Consider the following 22,518-nt stretch of genomic DNA (forward strand, 5'->3'; position numbering starts at 1 on the left):
AAAGAAAGAAAGAAAGAAAGAAAAAGAAAGAAAGAAAGAAAGAAAGAAAGAAAGAAAGAAAGAAAGAAAGAAAGAAAGAAAGAAAGAAAGAAAAAGGAAGGAAGGAAGGAAGGAAGGAAGGAAGAAAGAAAGAAAGAAAGATGAAGGAAATGACCCTTTAGTGAACATTTTCTGTAATTTTACTGATTTGGGGCAGTAAGCAACTCCTGAGTGGCATTTTACCTATAGAGGAAGCAGGGCTTTTAGGTGACTGGAGAGGACAAGAGGAGTAATTAAGCTCTTGATATCTGAGGTCTTTCACAGATGGAAGTTGCTCTACTGTGTGGCATGAGAGCAGAAGCAGGATATGACCATTTCTATGCAGTTACTATGGCTCTTGGGGACTGGCCACCTTACTAAGGCCAGTAAAAAACTTTAATTGCCCATCTCACTAGACTAAAAGATTATTGCAGGTCTACCAGTGCTAGGTACTCTGACTCCTACGATTATTCCACTCTTCCAGATCCAGGTATACCTGATTTCTCCCTCTCTTTTCCTGCCTCCTAGCCGCTGGTAATGGCTGCCATTCCTACAGTCTCCTCAGTCTGGTACCCACCAAGGGAAAGACAGTTGGGCTGGAAAGACCTGAGGAGCATCTTTCCCAGCAATCTCATTTTAGAGATGGGTCGCTAAGGTCAGAACAGGAATCAGCACTGAGCTGCCAGTGACTTCCAGGGGACTTCCAGTGACTAAATGTAAGGTCAAAAGGTGGGGCTCAAAAAGAATAAGAGAGTAATTACATGGAGAAGAAATGCAAAGGGAAGGGACATTGGACTTGGAATTAAGGGGATGTTAAGAGAGACCAGGAAAGAGCTAGAAGTTGTAGAAGGATAATATGACAAGATGCACAGAGGGGCTACCACAAGGAAGAAGCAGTTGAGAGGAGGCAACTGGATTCAAGATCAATGAAAACCAAAAATACATAAAATTCACTTCGAGGACAGCATTTTTTGTATCTGTTTCTGCCTTACCAATGTAGAAGGTCATGTACACCAATGAAATGCAAAGAATGACACTAGTAAGTGTATTGCTAAAGAGGTCAGTCAATATAAACTGAATGATTCTTGCACACGAATATCCACATATTATGCTTCCCAGGATGTCCAAGGAGAGGCCCAAGATTACATGTAACTCTAGAAAAAAGAAAAAAAGAAAAAAAGAAGAAGTTGAACTATAAATTTCATTTCTTTCATTGATGGCATTCGGGTCTATGCACTTTGGTTTGCTTTTGAGATTTTGAATGAGACCTTGTTCTTCAGCAAATGGGGGTTCCCCATGAAAGCTTAGCAAAACAGAGACTCTGGGGATATTATTTCCCTTACAGTCTAGAGTTTGAGATTCACTTATCCAGGGACAGCAGACTCCAACGTCCTCAAAAGCCAGGCAGAGAGCATAAATGTGGAAAGTCCGTGACAAATGGGAGAGTGAATGTCTGACCAAAAGACATCCAAATTCATATTTTTTACAAACTATGTTTGGGCCAAGCAAATCATGTCCAGGGTTGCCACCAACCTGCAGTCCATTTGTGACCCCTGCCCCCAGCCCAGGGGCATTTGGGAAATGGAGAAGAGAAATTTTCCGTAGTCCCAATAACTGGGGACAACACCGGCAGTAGTGAGCAGGTGTCAGGCAATACAAGGGCAGTCCTAAATAACAGACTGTCCCACCCCAAATGCCTCTAGCTCCCCACTGAGAAGCACTGCAAACCCCTTTTATCACCAACATTCTTTCTCCTTTTAGCACCTCTCTCCTCCTAAAACTATCACATAAACAAATCAGGAGGACACCTTTTCCCTTTTTATGCTGTGATTTCCCCTCCTTTCTTTTCTACTAGAACCACCTCTGGAAACCTAGCAAAGCAACACGCTCCATACCCCAGTGAACTTGAACCACATGAATCTATTATCACTTCCAGGACCTGACTCTCCAGTACTGCTGGAAACATTCTGCCTTCACCCTCAGGCTTAAATTCAGGATCAAGTCAATTCTTAATATCCATTCACTGAGATCCAGGAAGGAAGTTACTCTGAGCCAGATGATGTGTGTGCCTGTGTGTGTATGGGTGTGAAGGAAAGAGATGAAACCATTTCTTTAACATTCTTTGCCCCTTCCTGTCCAAGAAAACACATAGATGGTAATTATTTTCTTGTTATCTGATATTCTATTTTAATTGGTCCAAAAGTATAGAGAAAGCAGTAAAGTTAAGACATCTTGAATGTATTTTTATTTTTACTTTTTTAAAGATTTTTTTATTTATTTAAGTAATCTGTACACCCAACATGGGGCTCAAACTCATGACCCTGAGATCAAGAGTCACATGCCCCTCTGACTGAAACTGCCAGGCGCCCTTTAATATATTTTAATGTCAGTGTGAATTGAAATGCATCATATAAGAATGATTTTAGAAAATAAGACAAAAAAGATGCTCCTACCCGTAAACATGGAACTGTGGAGAAAGTTGCTCCGAAAAATTCCAAAACAAATGGATGTGAAGCCACAAATGATCATTGATTCTCCTCTTATGATATCAGTATACATTTTGGAAATGCCTGGAAAAGGAAATAAAAAATATAATTTAATTTGGTACATGCAAATGATGCTTTTGCACAGGAAACACAAAAATAGAAGAGAAGGAATATGTCAAACAAAAAAGAAAAAGGCCATGACTGGGGTGGGTCTGCGAGGCAACCCCAATCACCATTTTTTAATCTCTCCAATGACAAAGGAACAGGACAAGAGCATTCTTTGAAGTGTTCATGGCCTCAAATCACACTTGAGTTTTGGAATGAGACAGAACACTTCTCAGGACACAATATTTAGCTTGAATAAATATGAATAGACTCCACAAAAATCACATTTTAGAAATAAGTACAGGGGTGCCTAGATGGCTCAGTTGGTTGAGCGTCCAAACTTGATTTCAGCTCGGGTCATGATCTCAGGGTTGTGAGATCAAGCACTGCATCAGACTCCATGCTGCATGTGGAACTTACTTAAGATTCTCTCTCTCCCTTTCCCTCTGCCCTTTCTCCCCTCCCCTGGCGCATGCACTTGCATGCACACACACTCTTTCTCCCTCAAAAAATAAAAGGAAAAAAGAAAGAAGTACAAAGGATGACCCAGCAATTCTACTTATAGACATATGCCCAAGAGAATTGAAAACCTATGTCCACACAAAAATTTGTCCATGAATGTTTGTAGCAGTATTATTCATAATAATCAATTGAATTATTCAGCCACAGAAAAGAATGAAGTACTGACTGTTACCTGTTACAACATGAATGAACTTTAAAAACATGATACAGAGTGGAAGATGCCAAACACAGAAAACATATTGTATGGTTTGATTTGTATGAAATGTCCAGAATAGGCAAATCCATAGACAGAAAATAGACTCATGGTTGCCAAGGCTTTGGGGGAATGGGGGTGTAAGAAGTGATTGCTAATGGGTAGGAGATTTCTTTGGTGGTAATAAAAATGTTCTAAAATTAGATAGTGATGAGGGTTGTATAACTCTGCAAATATAGACCCCCTGAAATCTACAGTTTAATTTTTTTTTAATTTTTTCTTTTTAAGTAGGCTCCACACTCAATAATGGGGCTTGAACTCATGACCCTGAGATCAAGAGTCACATGCTCTACTGACTGAGCTATCCAGGGGCCCCTGTACAGTTTAAAAGGATGAATTTTATGGTATGTGGATTATATTGCAATAAGGCTGTTATTAAAAATTAAATACAAAATCTTATTGGTACTTAACATTCACAAACAGGTAAGTGTAATGGAAAATATAACAAATTAATTGCTTTGTGATATACAACTTATGAATAGGGTGATAGTGACTCGTACTTGCTCAACCAGTACCCATCCTCTGTTCTTGGTAACAATACTGGTTTTATCCAGGGTGGCAACGTGTCCAGTTAAATGACCACTTTTCCTCATAGCCTGGGCTTCTAAGAGTGTCCATTGAGATAAAAATAAGTGGAAGTTACCAAGTGGGATTTTGGGAAAATTTCTTGGAGGGAGAGATGACTTGGTTGAAAGGAGCATCTCTTTGTCCCTTGCCCTTCTTCCTCTTCTTACCTGAAATGTGGACGTGATGGCCGGAACTTTAGTAGCCAACTTGTGATCCTGAGAGTGGAAACCATACGCAAAGAATGGAGGAGCAGATAAATAATCCCCACAGGACTTTAAATGTCATCTTTTAAAGTGATTTTAAAATAAGAAAAAAGTCATATTTTCCCATATGTTTACCAATTACAGTGCTTCCCATTGCTTTGTGTAGATCCAAATTTCCATTTGATACCAGTTTCTCTCTGCCTGACTCCCTTAACTTTTTTTTTTTATAGTGCAGGTCTGCTGGTGATAAATTCTTTCAACTTCAATATGTTTAAGAACATTTTATTTAACCTTTGCTTTTGAAAGATAGTTTCACTGAGAATTCTAAGCTTTTCTTTTAGTACTTTAACAGTCGCTCCACCATCTTTTGGCTTACATTGTTTCTGAAAAGAAGTCATTAGTTTTGTTCCTCTGCATGTAATGTGTCTCTTTTTCCCCCTCTGGCTGCCTTTAAGATATTCTCTTTATCATTGCTTTTTAGAAACTTGATTTTTATGTGCCATGGTGCAGTTTTCTGTTTCTTGGGCTTATGGTATGTTGAGCTTCTTAAAATCTGTGGCTATAAAATCTTCATCAAATTTAGAAATTTTTCATTCATTATTTCTTCAAATATTTTTTTTTCTTCCTCTCTGTCTCCTCTCTTTTGGGGACTTGTATATTAAGCCACTTGAAGTTGTCCCACAGTGGCTCACTGATGTTCTGTTCACTTATCTTAGTCTTTCTCTCCATGTGCTTCATTTTGGGTAGTTTCTATTGCTGCATCTTTAAGTTCCCTAATACTTTCTTTTGCAGTATCTAAGCTACTTCCATCAGTGGAATTTTTGCCTTAGCTATTGTGTTTTTCATCTCTAGAAATTTGATTTAGGTCTCTTTTATATCTACCATATATGTCCAGTGATATGCTGATAAATCACTTCTCCAAAATTAAAACAAAAACAAAACCACCTGATTTGTAGCATTTGCAAATTCCACACAAACACTCCCACCATAGCCAATTTGAAGCTACTAATGGTTTAACAACTGGCTTGCAAAATTCCTGATTATTTAACAATGTGCTCTCATAAACTGATAGGAGTAAGTTCTAACCCAGCCTTAATCTTTACTCTCATTTTTTGAACATATAGAGTTACAATAACTGCTTTAATGTTTTTGTCTGATAATTCTACCATCTGCCTCATAACTCAATCTACTTATTATTTTTGTACACTTTATGGGTCATATTTTCCTGCTTCTTTGATATCACCAAGAAGATATGACTGGCAGTTGACCGTGACTTGGACCTGTGTGATTAGAGGCCCTTCAGCCACTCCCCTGTGCTTGGAATGTGAGTTTCACTTGCCTTTCCCACTCTCAGACGCTGCTCCAAGGACATAGCCTTGAGATAGTGATGTGGTGTTCAGAACACCTACACGGTATACATGACTGGACCCAGGTAAGGTCTCTACATAAACTTTTCAGATTTGGTGAGCAGGTGGAGGGATGCTTTCATCTTGCTACTGCCCAAGATAAGCCTTGTATGTAAGTCTTTTGTTTATAAAAGCTGCCACCTACCAACCTGCAGTGACCTGCCTCTTGCTTTAGTCTCTCCCTGCCCTCTGTGTATGGGGGTCAGTTTCAAATCCCACCCAGGAAACTCCCAGGAGGGTTGCTAACCAGTCTTCATCTTATTACCTGTTGCTAGCTTTGATGGTGACAAAAGGCACAAAACTACTGGTTAAGCAGGTGTAGAAACTATTAGCACATTTGGTTTAGTTGGTCAAGAAATCCTTTCATCCTTTCCTCAAATTCAGTGAGTCAACCAGGAACAGGTAAAATACAAGGTCTGAAGTACGAAGCTTTTTTTAAAGATTTTATTTATTTTAGAGAGAGAAAGAGCGAGAGAGAGAGCATGAACAGGAAGAGGGAGAGGAAGAGGAAGAAGAAGGCTCCCTGCTCAGCCCTGATGCAGGGCTGGATCCCAGGACCCTGGGATCATGACCTGAGCCAAAGGCAGATGCTTAACAGACAGAGCCACCCAAGTGCCCCAGTATGAAGCTTTGACCTTGACTTATAGTTGTGTTTAATGGCAAAATACCACAAGAATTACTTCTCTATTCTTTATTGGTGTAATGTAGAACTAACATATTCTCTAATTCATTGTAAAATTTGGAAAAGGAAAGAATAAAACAAAAACCACATACAATTTCATGACTCAGGTACAACATTTATGTTGAGGTCTTTTCCTAAGCTTATAAACTTTTTCCTCAATTGAGATCACACTAAAACTTTGTATTTTATTCCTTTATAAGGACCCTATTCCAGATTTGTTTTAAAGTAAAAATTGTTTGAGCCCAGTGCATTCTTTTCAAACAGGTAATAAATAGACAAGTTCCTTTTCACTTGCATGTGAACACCCACTACTTCTTTCAGTGGGTCAGGCCATTGAGACTGCAGGGTTTATAGTGCACAAGGGCACCACGTGAAAAGAAGCACTAGTCACATTATAGGAACTGTAGTTTTGTATATTATGATAATTTTAGGCATGTGCCAAAAAATATCTTTCCTTTAAAAATTAACATATTATGACAGTTAGAAATAAACTGTTTTGAAGAAAGGACCATTTATCTAATTCACACATATCAGCCAAAATGGTGACTCTAGGAATACCATAAATAAGAGTGATATCCCCACTAAAAATGAGTCAAATTTATTAGGAAAAAATGTTACTGGATCCAGAATCCACACACCACCTTGAGCATTATTGACATAAAGAAAATATCAACTAAGAGCTAAATAGTTTCTCTCGTTTTCTTTTAAAGAAATAGAAAACTTTCTATTATACTTCCTTTTTGGAAAAAAAAATTGAATATAGAAACGGCAATAAATAATGTTTATAGCCACTTACAGTCAAGAGATTTCAGAAAAAGGAGCAGGAAAAAAATGAGGTGAATAAAACAACTGGCAAATACAAATGGCTAAATGAGAAAGGCAGATGAAGGAAAAAATAGGAAAAAAAATTGTACTTGAAAAAGAGAGAGAGAAAGAAAGAGGAGAGGATCAGACTCTTTGAGAAATATGACAATTTAGGATATCACTACCAAAAGTGTCTTAAAACTTACATTTTCCCAAATGCAAGTATAAATGGGTCTAAAGGGGCGCCTGGGTGGCTCAGTTGTTAAGCATCTGCCTTCTGCTCAGGTCATGGTCCCAGGGTCCTGGGATTGAGCCCCAGCGTCAGGTTCCCTGCTCCTTGGGAAGACTGCTTCTCCCTCTCCCACTCCCCCTGCTTGTGTTCCCTCTCTCGAATGTCTCTCTCTCTGTCAAATAAATAAATAAAATCTTAAATAAATAAATAAATGGGTATAAAATTGGGAATCCCACTTGCAGGCAAGGTTGGAGGTTTCCCATTCCAATCATAAGGCTATATATTTCCACTAAATATAAATACGTTAAAATTGGTTAGAAAAATATTTCTGAGTCAAAAACAGAAACCATAACATCTAATAATTTCATGTTTTTACTGCTGTGTTAATAAAACATGACAACAGGGGGATGTTTCAGACTGAAATCATCTTTTACCAAATAAGAGGGGAAGTACTGCAGGACCTGAAACCCCCTTGGGAATAAGCTATTATTGAACATGTTTACCCAACTATGTTCTGACTCATTTCTTTTAAATAAACTACACCCCCTTCCACTACCTGCTTAAGGTTAGCTAGTCCAAAAGGGAAGCAGTTCTTCTTCTTCCCTCTCCCCCTTCCCCTCCTCTTCCTTCCTCTTCCTCTCCTTCCCCTTCTTCTTCTTCTTCTTCTTCTTTTTTTCTTCTTCTTCTTCCTCCTCCTCCTCTTCTTCTCCTTCTTCTAGTGTATATATTTTTTAAATTTTTGTGTGGTTTTTTTCTTTTTTTAATTTAAATTTTACTTAGTTAACATGCAGTGCAATATTGGTTTCAGGAGTAGAATTCAGTGATTCATCACTTACCTACAACACTCAGTGCTGTACCCTCACAAGTACCCTCCTTAATACCCTTCACCCATCTAGCCCATCTAGCCCATCTCCCCCACCCAACTCCCTCCAGCACCCCTCAGTTTGTTCTATATTGTTAAGTGTCTCTCATGGTTTATTTCCCTCTCTCCTTCCCCCCCATTCCCACGTATTCATGTTTTCTTTCTTAAATTCCACATATGAGTAAGATCATACTATTTTTGTCTTTCTCTGACTTATTTCACTTAGCATAATACACTCTAGCTCCATCATGTTGTTGTAAATGGCAAAATTTCATTCTTTTTGATGGCTGAGTAATATTCCATTGTGTATATATAATACATTTTCTTTATCCAGTCAGCGGGCATTTGGGTTCTCTCCATAGTTTGGCTATTGTTGATAATGCTGCTATAAACATCAGGGTGTATGTACCCTTTCAAACCACCATTTTTATATCCTTTGGATAAATACCTAGTAGTACAATTGCTACATCTAGGGTATTTATATTTTCAGCCTTTTGAGGAACCTCCATACCATTTTCCAGAGTGGCTGCACCAGTTTGCATTCCCACCAACAGTGTAAGAGGGTTCCCCTTTCTCCACATCCTCGTCAACACCTGTTGTTTCTTGTGTTGTTAATTTTAGCCATTCTGACAGGTGTGAAGTGGTATCTCATTGTGGCTTTGATTTGTATTTCCCTGATGATGAGTGATATGGAGCATCTTTTCATGTGCCTTTTAGCCATCTGGATGTCTTCTTTGGAAAAATGTCTGTTCATGTCTTCTATTTCTTGACTGGATTTTTTGTCTTTTGGGTGTTGAGTTCTTTATAGACTTTGGATACTACCCCTTACCAGATAGGTCATTTGCAAATATCTTCCCCCATTCCATAGGTTGCCTTTTAGTTTTGTTGATTGTTTCCTTCACTGTGCAGAAACTTTATCTTGATGAAGTCCCAATGTTTATTTTTGCTTTTGTTTCCCTTGCCTCTGGTGATGTGTCTAGTAAGAAGTCGTTTCAGTCAAAGTCAAAGAGGTTTCTGCCTGTGTTCTCCTCTAGGATCTTGATGGTTTGCTGTCTCACATTTAGGTCTTTTCATCCATTTTGAAGTTATTTTTGTGTAGGGTATAAGAGAGTGGTCTAGTTTCATTCATTTGCATATAGCTGTCCAGTTTTCCCAACATCATTTGTTGAAGAGACTGTCTTTTATCCATTGTATATCCTTTCCTACTTTGTTGAGGATTAGTTGACCAGATAGTTTTGGGTCCATTTCTGGGTTCTCTATTCTGTTCCATTGATCTATGTGTCTGTTTTTGTGCCAGTACTATACTGTCTTGATGACTACAGCTTTGTAATAGAGCTTGAAATCTGGAATTGTAATGCCTCCAGTTTTGTTTTTCTTTTTCAGGATTCTATTCTGGGTCTCTCGTGGTTCCATACATATTTTAGACTGTTTGCTCTAACTCTGCAAAAAATGCTGGTGTTATTTTGATCAGATTGCATTAAATGTGTAGATTGCCTTGGGAAGTATAGACATTTTAACAATGTTTGTTCTTCCAGTCCATGAGCATGGAATGCTTTTCCATTTCTGTATGTCCTCTTCAATTACTTTCATAAGTGTTCTATAGTTTTCAGAGTACAGATCTTTTACCTCTTTGGTTAGGTTTATTCCTAGGTATCTTATTGTTTTGGTACAATTGCAAATGGGATCAATGCCTTGATTTCTTTTTCTGCTGCTTCATTATTGGTGTATAAAAATGCAACAGATTTCTGCACATTGATTTTATATCCTGCAACTTTGCTAAACTCATGTATTAGTTCTAGCAATTTTTTGGTGAGTATTTTGGGTTTTCTACATAGAGTATTATGTCATCTGGAAAGAGTGAAGGTTTGATTTCTTCCTTGCCCATTCAGATGCTTTTTACTTCTTTTTGTTGTCTGATTGTTAAGGCTAAGACTTCCAGTGCTATGTTAAATAGTAATAATGGAGTGCACATCAAAAGGGAGGCAGTTCTAACAAGAGGTAGCAAGGCCTTGGAAAAGTTTCACTGGGGTAGGGCAGAGTTTCTACCTTGAGGCTTAGAATTCAGTGGAATGGAAAAAGAATGCTAATTTTTATCACCTACTAGAAAGGTTACTTTTCTTCTTGAAAAAATTCTTTGAGATTATAATTGGTGCTCTTTATCCCACATCTTGGGTTTCCTATTTGCATTGCACTTTTCAAGTCCATCAATGCCCCATCTCCAAGAAAAATAGCACAAGTATCTACTCTGCTGGATGCACAAATCATGCAAAAAAAAAAAAAACTCACCAAGATCAAAAGAAAATAATTTATCTCTATATATTCAAGGTAAGAGAGAGAAATAAATCTGACATACCAATAGTTTTCAGTGAATTCACAGAATGAACAGGATCTGTCATGCCAAGGGTCATGCTAAAGAGTAGGGAAGACTGCAAATCCCACAAATCTCTATTGAATTTCAGAACCACATATCCAATTATGATGAATGCCACAACAAAGCTAATTAATGCTGTTAACAAGACCTGTGAAACCAATTCATAACACAGTATTACTTTAACATTTAAGGATGGCATGACTGCATTTACTTATGGAAGAATCAGATCTTAGTTATATACTTTATACGATTACTCTGAAAAATAATTTCAAAAGGTATTCTAGGTTACCTGCCTCAAAGAAACCATCCCTTCCAAACAAAAGAGAGTCTATCTCATTGTTACAAGAACAATTCACTAATATTTCTTATTGCTAGTCCAACTTAATAGGTCCCAACATCAAAATGTTCTTAAAATGGAATGCAAATTTTTCCTGCTTCTGTGTGAAACATTGCCTGGTTTCCTCAGTGTTGATCTGCAGGGCTGCAGGCAGAAAGAGAAGTAAAACAAAGGGCAAAGAGGACATGCTGGCTGATTTGGCCCTCTTATTAAGGGCTTTCTAGAAGCCTTATTCAACAGACATTTGTATACATTTCATTAGCCACACTCTCTTCTGAGGCTACACAGCTACCCCTTGCTGGGAAATAGAATAATTCACACTGGGCCCACTACCATACCAAGCAAAATCTAGTGAGTTTATGTTAATGAGAAAGAAAGAGAGAATGCATATCAGATAGGCAATCAGCAGTGTCTGCCTCAAAAATAGAAATAGAATATACAACTTTTAAACAAGAAGAAGGAATTAAAGGACAAAGACAACTGAAAAATCGACTTGATTGAGAAGGGAAGAAAGAATAAGAAGCGAAGGAAAAGCATGGTAAGGGCAAAGTACAAAATTATATTGAGAAACAAATCCAAATCTATTTCTTTTGATTTTTTATTTTTTTTATTTTTTTAAAGATCTTATTTATTTATTTATTTGACAGAGAGAGAGCACAAGCTGGGGGAGCTGCAGAGAGAGAGGGAGAAGCAGACTCTCCACCGAGCAGGGAGCCCAATGCAGGACTCAATCCCAGGACCTGGGATCATGACCTGAGCTGAAGGCAGATGCTTAACCAACTTAGGACTGTAGACTGTGCCACCCAGGTGCCCCTATTTCTTTTGATTTTTTAAAACTTATTTTTAATTTACATACAGTGAAATTCATTCTTTTGATAGAGAGTTATATGAGTTTTGGCAGATGCATACAGTCATGTAACCATGACCACAATTAAGAAACAAAACAGACCACCTCAAAAAATGTCCTTGGGGTGCCTGGGTGGCACAGTCCATTAAAGTATCTGATTCTTGGTTTCGGCTTAGGTTGTGACCTCAGGGTTATGAGATGGAGCCCCGCATTGGGCTCCATGCTCAGCGCGAGTTGGCTTAAGACCCTCTCTCCTGGGGCGCCTGGGTGGCTCAGTCGTTTAAACGGCTGCTTTTGGCTCAGGTCATGATCCCAGAGTCCTGGGATCGAGCCCTGCATCAGGCTCCCTGCTCAGCGGGGGACCTGCTTCTCCCTCTCCTGTTCCCTCGGTCGCTCGCTCTCTCTTTCTCTCTCTCTCTCTCTGTCAAATAAATAAATAATAAAAAAATCTTAAAAGAAAAAAAAGACCCTCTCTCCTTCTCCCTCTGCCCCTACCCCCCTTCTTTGTCTCCCTCTGTCTCAAAAAATAAACAAATAAATGTTGACCCTTTGTAGTTAATTCCTTTCCCTCTCCCCAGTCCCTGGCAACAAATGATCTGTTCTCCAAACCTACTGGTTTGCCTTTGCTAGAAGGAAGCTCTATGAATAGAATTATACATAGGTAGGCTTTTGAGTCTGGTTTCCTTCTCTTAGCATAAGGCACCTGAAATTCTTCTATGTTGTGGCCCTTAATGCTCCTTTTTCATTGCTGGGTAATATTCCATTATAAAATGTGTCACAATTTGTTTATTCATTCATGAGCTGAAGAGCATTTGAGTTGTTTCTAGACTTTTCAGATTATGAATAAGGCGGCTATAAAAATGATTCACACAGAGGTTTTAGTGTAAACAAGCTTTCATTTAGCTTCAGTAAATACATAGGAGTGGAATTGCTGGGTCATAGGGCAGGTGTATGTTTCACTTTATAAGAAACTCCTAAACTTTTCCAAAGTGGCTGTACCATTTTGCATTCTCACTGCATTCTTACCAGCACTCGGTATTATCAGGCTTGTTATTGCTGCTATTGCCATTCCAATAGATATGTAGTGGTACATGTCACCGTGGTTTCAATTTCTATTTCTCCAGTGACTTATGGTGTTGAGCATATTTCTAAACACTATTTTCTTCCACATATCTTCCTTGGTGCCTCAAATCTGTTCAAATCCTTTGTCCTGTTAAGTCCATTTTTAACCACAACAAATATTAAACTAGTTTTTAAAGCAGCAGAGATTCTCAACCTGGATAAAATAATAAAATCTAACTATATATTATCAAAAAGACATCTAAACACAAAGACCCAAAAATCTTGAAAGTGGAAGGATGGAAAACTTGTAGTAGGCAAATACTAAGCAAAAGAAAGCTGGTATGCCTATAGTAATACCAGATGAAATTGACTGAAGGTAAAATGCCTTATTTGAGATAAAAGGGTAAGATAACTAGATAATGAGAAAAAAATAACTAGGAAAATAACAATACTTGTAGGCACTTAAAAACAGAGTTTCTATCTATGTAAAGTAAAAACTGGCAGAATCACAAAGAAAAATTGATAAATCCATAATTATAATGGAAGTTTTTTTCTATTAAGTTGAAAAACAATACTGGCAAAGATATGGAAGACCAAACTTCACAATAAACAAAATAAGTTACTGAACAAATTTAGACCCCTGAACTCAAAAATTAGAAAATATATACTCTTGTAAAGCAAACACAGAACATTTTGGAGAATTGAAGTACAAGGCCACAAAGCAAATCTCCACAAATCACAAGAGTTGATATACAAAACACATTCTCTGGTCACAATCTGATAAAAGAAATAATAATAAAACATATTTGGAAATTTTAAAATAACTTCTAAGTAATTAATGGGTTAAAAAGCAAATAATCCAATTAAAAATGGGCAAAGGACCTAATTGACATTTTTCCAAAGAGGACATGCAGATGACCAACAGACACATGAAAAGATGTTCAACATAACAAATCATCAGGGAAATGCAAATCAAAACCACAGTGAGATGTCACCTCACACCAGTCAGAATGGCTAGTATCAAAAAGGCAAGAAATGACAAGTGTTGAGACGGATATAAAGAAGAGGGATCCTCATGTGCTCTTGTTAAGAATTTAAATGGTTGCAGCCACTGTGGAGAACAATATGGAGTTTCCTCAAAAAACTAAAACTAGAAGTATCATAAGATCCAGTAATATCACTTCTAGGTATTTATCCAAAGAAAACAAAACACTAATTCAAAAAGATATATGCATCCCTGTTTACTGCAGCATTATTTACACTAGCCAAGATATGAAAGCAACCTAAGTGTCCATCAATAGATGAATGGATAAAGATGTGGTGCATATTTATATATAGATAGATAGATCGATAAAGGAATATTACTCAGCCATAAAAAATGAAGTTTTGCCATTTAAAACAACATGGATGAACCTAGAGGGTATTGTGCTAAGTGAAATAAGTCAGTAAGAAAAAGACAAATACCATATGATTTCATTTATGGTGGAATCTAAAAAATAAATAAATAAATAAACAAAAACCAGAAGTAGACTCATAAATACAGAGAACAAACTGATGGTTGCCAGAGGGGAAAGGGGCGGGGGGATGGGCAAAATAGTAGAAGAGGTCTAAGAGGTACAAACTTTCAGTTATAAAATAAGTTACAGGGATAAAAGTACAACATAGGGAATATGGTCATTAATACTGTAATAGCTTTGTATGATGACAGATGGTGACTACACTCATCATGGTGAGCATTTCATATGTATATAATTATCAGATCACTAGGATATACACCTGAAATTAATATAATATTGTATGTCAACTATACTTCAATAATAAATAAATAAACAAAATCCTTCCACACATGGGGAAAAAATAATCAATGGGTCAAAGGAAAAAGTATAGTAAAAATTTTAGGTAGGTTTGGGAGGTAATGAAAACACTAAAAATCATGGGGTGCCTGGATGGCTCAGTTGGTTAAGCATCTGACTCTTGATTTCAGCTCAGGTCATGATCCCAGGGTTGAGAGATGGAGCCCCTTGCAGCTCTGCACTGGGTGTGGAGCCTGCTTAAGGTTCTCTCTCTGCCCCTCCCCTGCACCACGTGTGTAGGCAGGCAGGCACACATGCACTCCCGCTCTCTCTCTAAAAAAATAAAAACAAAAACAAAAAACACTAAAAATCAAAACATGGGTGAAGCTAAAAGAGTAGTTACAGAAAAATTTAAAACCTTAAATGTACAAAATATAAAAAATAGGAAAGCTAAAAATCAACCAATATCTAAGTCAAGATGTTAGAAAAAATACAGAATAAAACTAAAGAAAATAAAATATCTTTGAAAGGGAAAATAAAATCATCTGACAAGCATGATTAAGAAAAAAAGAGAGAAGCCACAAATAAAACAATCCTAGTAGTGAAAATGGGCCAACCTTCAGAGACAGTTAAGATGAAGTCAGATGTGGGATTAGAATCCAGGTTCTGCCATTTATCAGCCTTGTTTGTGACTGCTGAACTGCAATTTGTTTATATATAAAATGGAGATATTCACTCAGTGCCTACCCACAGTGGTCACAATAAATATTTATTCCTTCTCTCTCCCCCTCAACTCCCTTTTAATTAGTGGTTCCACAGAATAAGGAGGATAGAACAACTAAACTGTGAGATTTACGAATGATTAATCTTCTTTATAGACATACATATTGTCTGCTAACATAAATAAGCAAGAGTGATCATAATTTTTTTAAAATTGTTCTTACCTGCCAGAACACATTCCTGAGGATACAAAAGTCCACATCCAAAGCAGCCATAAATATAATTATAGGTGAAAAATAACAATAAAGTGAAAAACTTGGTGTTCTCAGAAGAGGATAAACAATTTGGTACACCTAAACTAACAAGGACAAATAAGAAATTAGTTGGCTGCCATTCTGAGGTATTAGAAATTAGTATTAGGTAATTTGAGGTATTAGAATTTGATGTTATATCAATCAATGTAAGTTTTAGTATATTCCAATCTGCAACTAATGAGCGATTATCTATGAGGCCAGTCCTCAGGGTTTTGTAGATTTCTTTTTTTTTAATTTTTTTATTGTTATGTTAATCACCATACATTACATCATTAGTTTTTGATGTATGGGTTTTGTAGATTTCTTGATCTGACTGTCTAGATGAGTTCTATGTACAGTCCTCTATTCACCAGAGAATTTTGTGAGCTTGGGCTACACAAACATTGTTTGTGGTAATATTGTAATTAGTGTTTTCCCAAGTGATACCCCTGCCACTGGTAATCTCGGACAGGACTTTAGGTGTTCACAGATAAGTATTTTTTTTTATTTGACTGTTAGATATTTATTCTAATTTGCATTAAGACAGAAAAGAGAAACTTGCACAGGTACTTGTGATTTCACAAACACTTGCTTAGGATTTTTCATTTCAGTCCTTCAGTGAGTTGGGACACCTGGGTGGCTCAGCGAGTTGAGTGTCTGACTCTTGGTGTTGGCTCAGGTCGGGATCTCATGGGTTGTGGGATTGAGCCCCGGTTTGGGCTCCCTGCTCAGCCAGAAGTCTGCTTGAGATTCTCTCCCTCTGCCCCTCCTACCTCCTGCACTACCCCCGCGCTCGCTCCCTCTCTCTCAGATAAATAAATAAATCTTTAAAGAAAATAATAAAGTCCTTCCGTGAACCAAGTAGAGAAAAATAACACATAGCTAATAGCACATATTGTGTATATAAGACATAAATCATGAAGGTTGTACACTAAAAAGTTTTTGGCTCAACTAATATTTTATTCTTCTTTACTTAACCTCCCTGTGCCTCAGTTTCCTCAACTGTAAAATGGGATAGAATACCTCCTTCCACGGAGTTTCTGTGAAGGTGAGTGAATTAACTCAAGAATTAATAAGTTGAGCATAGCATAACATATAGAGAAGCTGAATCACTATGTTGTACACCCGAAACCAATGTAACATGGTATGTCAACTACACTCAAATAAAACACATTTTTAAAATTAAACAGCTCCATATTTCACTGGAAAAAAGAATTAATAATAAGCTAATAAACTAATAAACACAAAACACTTTAAAGTGAGCCTGGCACATAGTAAACACTCAAACGATGTTAGTAACTCGGGTGTTTCGGAAGAGTAACAAGAGGTTTTAAAATCCTAGATAGATACAAGCATCGTCTCCATTTTTAAAAAATAAAAAGAATGAGTGGAGACAAATCATTATTGATCACACTGTTATGCATTTGAAATCGAGTTAATAAATTAATAAAATTTTTCTTGTATCTATATTATATATTATATGACACCTTTTGCATTGAATCGAGCAGTTAGGAAAGAGTAACCATGTTTCATTATAACAAATAACAGCTGCCTTTGATAACGTCCCCATGGGTGTTGCAGACGATAGCACAGATGAAGCCTGTATATGGACAGGGGAAAGAAACAAGAGCGAGGCTCCCAACGCAGACGATGAAGAACCCAAGAATGTAATCCAATTTTCCTTACTTCCATACTAGTGTTTTATCTTAAGCGCCTCTAATTTATATCTCTTTTATTGTACGGTTTTTTGTTTTCAAAATTTATAATACCAGATGAATTTTTTTCAGTAGCTGTTCACATTTTTTTTAATTTTTATTTTTTTATTTAAGCTGGGCATGGAGCCCAACACGGGGCCCGAACTCACAACCCCAAGATCAAGAGTCGGACGCTTAACCAACCGAGCCATCCAGGCACCCCAGCTGTTCACCTTTTTTTTTAATTCCATACATTCACAGGTAGGGGTGAGAGTGGACCTTGATTTTGGTCTTTGTTCTTTAATTTACTAATTTATTATACGTACATTACCTCCACAGAATTGTGAGCCAGTTGTCCTATCACAAATCCTACCACAGAAAGAATTATCAAGACAGTGACCTCAGAATTCTTTAAACAGGTCCTCAAAAATCCTGAAGAAATGCATGTATGTGTTATTTAGACATAATGTATAGTTTCAAAACATTTACTATCCCCTTTCTCTATTTAATTTGAAATTCCTGAGTGTCACATCATTATGAATAAACAATTGACAGCTATTACAAATGCTGTCTCTTCAGACACATAATGAAGCCTCTCTCACAGGTGAATCTGGAAAATACTGAAGTTCCAACAATCTCCCATTTGCCCACCGACGGGCACATTAGGATCACTGTACAAGTGTCCTCCCTATGGATCTGAGGATGAGGAATTATGAAAAGCCAAACTTCATATCTACATAGCACACCTTTTATTAGTAATAACTACAGTAACATATATTCTATAGTTTTCCTAAAAGCCAGAAATACTTTCAACTGAGCTCTAACTATAGGGAAAACTGCCCTCACCAGACAAGTCACAGAAGACACGGGTTATTCTCTGCCTACATGCATTTTCCTGCCTTGCCACTCTTTTCTGTCCAACATTATGCAGTTCATTCCCTCCAGAAGCAATATATGGACTATAATCCAATTACTTTATGCCTAGGGCAAGATTCACTGGCATTCCAGATTCTGCATTTCCTGTCTTCCAGCTAAATCAGTAGATATTTGTTGAATACTTCTTTCGTGTAGGGCTAAAGTCATGTTTCTCGAACTATTTCTGCAATGCCCTTTACTGCTGGAGCACTTATCTCTACGTAATCATCAAGGATCTAGAACTGGTGAAATTCATGGTCACCAGCACCTGCTAGTACCACAGGGGACCAGGGCCATTAGTGTGTGTTTTAAAGGCTCACCCCAGAGAAGGTGACTTTACTCTCTGGTAAGTAAAACTGAAGAAGTTTTTATGAGTGTTTGCTTCATTGTTTCTTTATAGTCTTCCCAATTCCAGAAAGAATTTTAAAGCAGCTGACTTTTCCCCAAAGGAAAAAGTTTTAAAGAGGACTAGAAACTTTTCCCTGATCACTAACGTTGAACTGGGGAATAAAGTACCTGTGTTTCTTAATCTGGTGTCTCATCTGCATGAATATCATTCACCATACCTATTGAATTCTTAATGATCATTGAAGAGGCCCTCACTTGTGAAGTCTCTCCTAAGTTCCCACTAGGGGTGGAGTGCGTGCCATGTTCCCTGAAGTAAAATCACATCAAATCCATAATAAAATGGGCAAAATTGATGACAGCAACTTGCAAATTGTGAAACAAATGTCTGGGTCCTATTTGCCCCCATTACCCTCCCCTCATCCCAGATACATGTTGGTTAGGTTAAGCCTGGCAGGCCGGCGGCATAAGACTTGACAGTTCAACTAACCCCACTGCATTGTAATTACTGTTTATCCGTTTCCCCAGCAAGAGGACTCCTTGAGGTCAAGGACTGTCTAATTCCCCTGCTGCCTACCCCTCTGCTGTGCTCAGCACATGCCACTGAAGGAAGGAACATAGTGTAGACACTACTGATAATTAAATGAAGCTACATTGCTGGCATTCACTCACATCTTAGAGTCTCACTGGACTTCTTTTGATGATGTTGTGATCGCTTTCTGCACTGAGAAAGGTTCAGAGGGCAGAGGAAAGATGAAATTCAGAAACAACCACCTACCTCCCAAAACAATAGTGGAACACACAAGCATTATGAAATGTCCACTTTTGATGGTGTAGCCAGCTGAACTTCCACAGAATAATTCAGGTCTGTTACCTTCTCTTTGCATCCAGAAGGAAGAGTTCATGTTTGACATGGCTTTCTCAGTCGTAACTTGACGAATTTGTATGTGAGTTATTTTCACCACCACAGACTAACCTGTTCTAATACGCAAAAAGAAGAAAATGAGACTTGCCAGGTCCCAGGGCATCCACGTTCTTTCTACCTAAGATTGTACCACACTTAGATCTGAGCACATCTCTTCTTGCCACAGGGCAAACATGGATGCCTTCTGTTCTACCTCTTGCTCCAAGAGCATTTTACAGGAACACCAACAGCAGGGCTAGTGTTTCTTCCTCACACTTCTACATATATATGGGAGAGTGACTGCACTGATTTCTGCACTTAATCATTGTATGATCTAGTAGTGTGTTTGCCTTTCTCATTGGACAGTGAGTTTCTCAAGGGTCGGGGCTGGATATTATTTTTCCTTAAGGCTGTGCACACAGTATGTGGCCCATAATAGGCTCTCCATAATATTTGATCAACTGAACTTTTTGCGGGGGACCTCTTCCTCTATGGGTACAAATCATTCTGGAATTCCCCTTTACTACTTCAACCCCATGTTCCCTTTTCCCTCTCTTGGGCCCCTCCAAATCCAAAATGGGAAACGAGGTCAAAGTTGAGTCACACCAGATAAGGTCGGGATGGAGAGGGGGGTGAATAACCTAAAAACAAAGGAAAATACTAAAATTGAGGTTTTATCATATGGTGCCTTTAAGTGAATTAGAAAAAGTCCCCCTTCCTGAGGACAGGGCACATGGCTTGGCACATAAATAATGGGTTCGATTTCAGTCCCAGTATCTACCCTCAGCTGGTGCCCTTGTGCAGAACATAGCCCGCACAAATCTATGCAGTGGTCCTGAGGACTCATTCTGTTTTATTTTTCCTTGCAGTTAACCTTAACCTAAGAATTCCTAGAGGTTCCTGAAGTATCCCCAGTAATATTTAGAGTTAATCTTTAGTTCTTCATTTTGCATTTGTTTGGTCTACAAGCCATAATGATTCTGGTGTGAAGCAGAAATGGGCCAGAATATAGATTCAAAATGCTACATCTTCAAATCACTTCACCTGTCCTTCAAATAGCCCTTCAGGCCCTTGGCATCCTCACACCCTGCTATCCCTACCTGTCACTACAGCATCACTCTCAAATCAGGTTCTCCAAACTACCAAGACCAGAGATACCGTCTTCCAAGGCTAAGCTGGTTCAGAGTTGAAATCAAGATGAAGGCTCTTGAAAATCACAAAGAACAATGCCCAGCTTGTGGCTGTTTGCCAGGGACAGTCCTGCCAACTGATATCACACCCAAAGTCATTTCCATGCCTAATTCCCATTGGTTGCTTCCCAACTCACTTTCATTCTGATTGGCTATATACAACATCCCCACCCCCAACCCAGAAGCAGCTAAGTGATCCAGTTCCAGGGAAGCTTGCATTTCTTAATGCTCAAACTGTGTCTATACCAACAACTGTTTTAACTGATTTTCTTTGCCTGACATATTAGCTGAAATGGTCATTCACCATGTAGACAGAAGATGCTCAGAAGATGCTCTTTCCTATAAACAGAAGAACCTCCTACATGTTTTTTTAATATATATTCTGTTTTTCATTCTCCAGCCCTAATCCTCTTCAACACTGCCTGCTCTCCCGTCTGACTTTTTCATTCCTCCTTTCCCGTTTTCTCTTTTCCTACCTATCCTTCCTTTTCGATGGGAATTTCTCACTGTTGGCCCTTAATTTGAAGAAACAACACTACTCACTCTTCATAGGAGGACAAATGTATCCCAAATTCTGTGATGCCAAACATTTTTGCCTCAAATCTAATCACTAAAAACACAGTGCAAATTTAAACAAAGGAACATTGTTAATAATTTATAGTTTCTTTCCAAGGAGGTTATTTGTGACAATGAAATTCTACTCTCCCATTCTTATGTTATACTCCTCTAACGCTCTTCCCCAGGGCACCAAGAACAGCACCACAGCAGTGAGATTACTGAGTTTATCATCAATCTTCGCCATCACTATATATCAAAGAACCTTTGACGAATGAAAGTCCCAATTCCTACTTGAAACTAAAGAGTTTTAGTCAACAGCTCTATGTCTGGCCCTGATTGCAGCAACCAGCACTGGTACCCTACACCATTCTCCAAAATATTTGCTTTCAACGTTTTGTTGTTGTCTGGTATGGGTCTTTTAAACCACTCAGCTCATAAATCCCAAGGACCATGTTAAAAAAAAAAAAAAAGCCGTCTTATTCACAGGCTGTCTCTTGAGAGACCCATTCCTTACTCTTTCACATGCCCTTACTTACCTCTCCTTGTTACCAATAAATTCTCTAAAACATTTCATATCATTTTGAGCAACGTCCTTCTGCCTTCTATCTAGTTCCTATCCTGCTGTCCGCTCAACTCACTTGGGTCACCTCGATCCAATGGCTAACTCTCATGAAGATTTACGTTTCAAAATTCAGATTCTCCATGGCTTTTAGAAAAATCCTCATACCTTGAGAAAACTCGGACAAAATTCATAGTTGGCTCTAGATTACACATAGTTCTGCTAGAGATAGAACATAACTAAAATACAGAGATGATTGAATTTCTTTACATCACAATCTTTCCCATAGAGCTTAAAGAAAAGCAGTAATAAATCTGTATTTCACCACTTTGCGTAGAGCCAGCTGAGTAGACTATGATAGCTTTAGGAGCTGAGGGCTGAGAGGCTGCCCAGTGTGTTTCCCCCAAGCCCATATTCTCATAATAGATTATATTATCTGACTGAGACAAGGCTGGTTAGTCATAGTTTCTCATCCCCCTATACAATGATTGGTTCAGGGATAGGCATGAGACTCAGATAGGACCAGTTAGATGGTTCCTAAGCTTGATATATACCATTATTGACAGAAAGCCATTCTCTTTGCATTTTGGTTTAGCTATGACAATGATTGCCTTCAGCAGCTAGAGGTCATCTTCCTAGAAGCACTGAGAAAGCCTATCTCAAGTCTCAGAAGTTCCAGGAGGCATCACATTAGATATCTCTGAGGTCTTATGACCTCACAATCCCACCTGAGATTTTACCCTTTCTCAGAATGCATTTCTTAGTTTGAGACTTTTTTGCCATCTAGAAA

General features: G+C 38.1%; 1 protein-coding gene across 1 annotated transcript in view; it reads right to left on the bottom strand.

Moving 5' to 3' along the window:
• SLC9C2 (solute carrier family 9 member C2 (putative)) overlaps window positions 1-22,128 on the bottom strand; it is a 105,449-nt gene extending 83,321 nt beyond the window's left edge. The window contains exons 1-7 of the mRNA XM_025877739.2: window positions 21,706-22,128; window positions 19,296-19,498; window positions 17,589-17,689; window positions 15,495-15,623; window positions 10,494-10,659; window positions 2,472-2,588; window positions 1,011-1,172 (exon numbers count right to left, since the gene is read on the bottom strand). Coding sequence (XP_025733524.1) covers window positions 1,011-1,172; window positions 2,472-2,588; window positions 10,494-10,659; window positions 15,495-15,623; window positions 17,589-17,689; window positions 19,296-19,431 — 811 coding nt within the window. The 5' untranslated portion in view covers window positions 19,432-19,498; window positions 21,706-22,128. The remainder of the gene's footprint in view (window positions 1-1,010; window positions 1,173-2,471; window positions 2,589-10,493; window positions 10,660-15,494; window positions 15,624-17,588; window positions 17,690-19,295; window positions 19,499-21,705) is intronic.
• Window positions 22,129-22,518: the final 390 nt, after the last annotated feature.

This window comes from Callorhinus ursinus, unplaced genomic scaffold (genome assembly GCF_003265705.2).
Source record: "Callorhinus ursinus isolate GAN/ISIS: 27379988/994484 unplaced genomic scaffold, GSC_fseal_2.0 scaffold13, whole genome shotgun sequence".
Taxonomy (NCBI): Eukaryota; Metazoa; Chordata; class Mammalia; order Carnivora; family Otariidae; genus Callorhinus; species Callorhinus ursinus.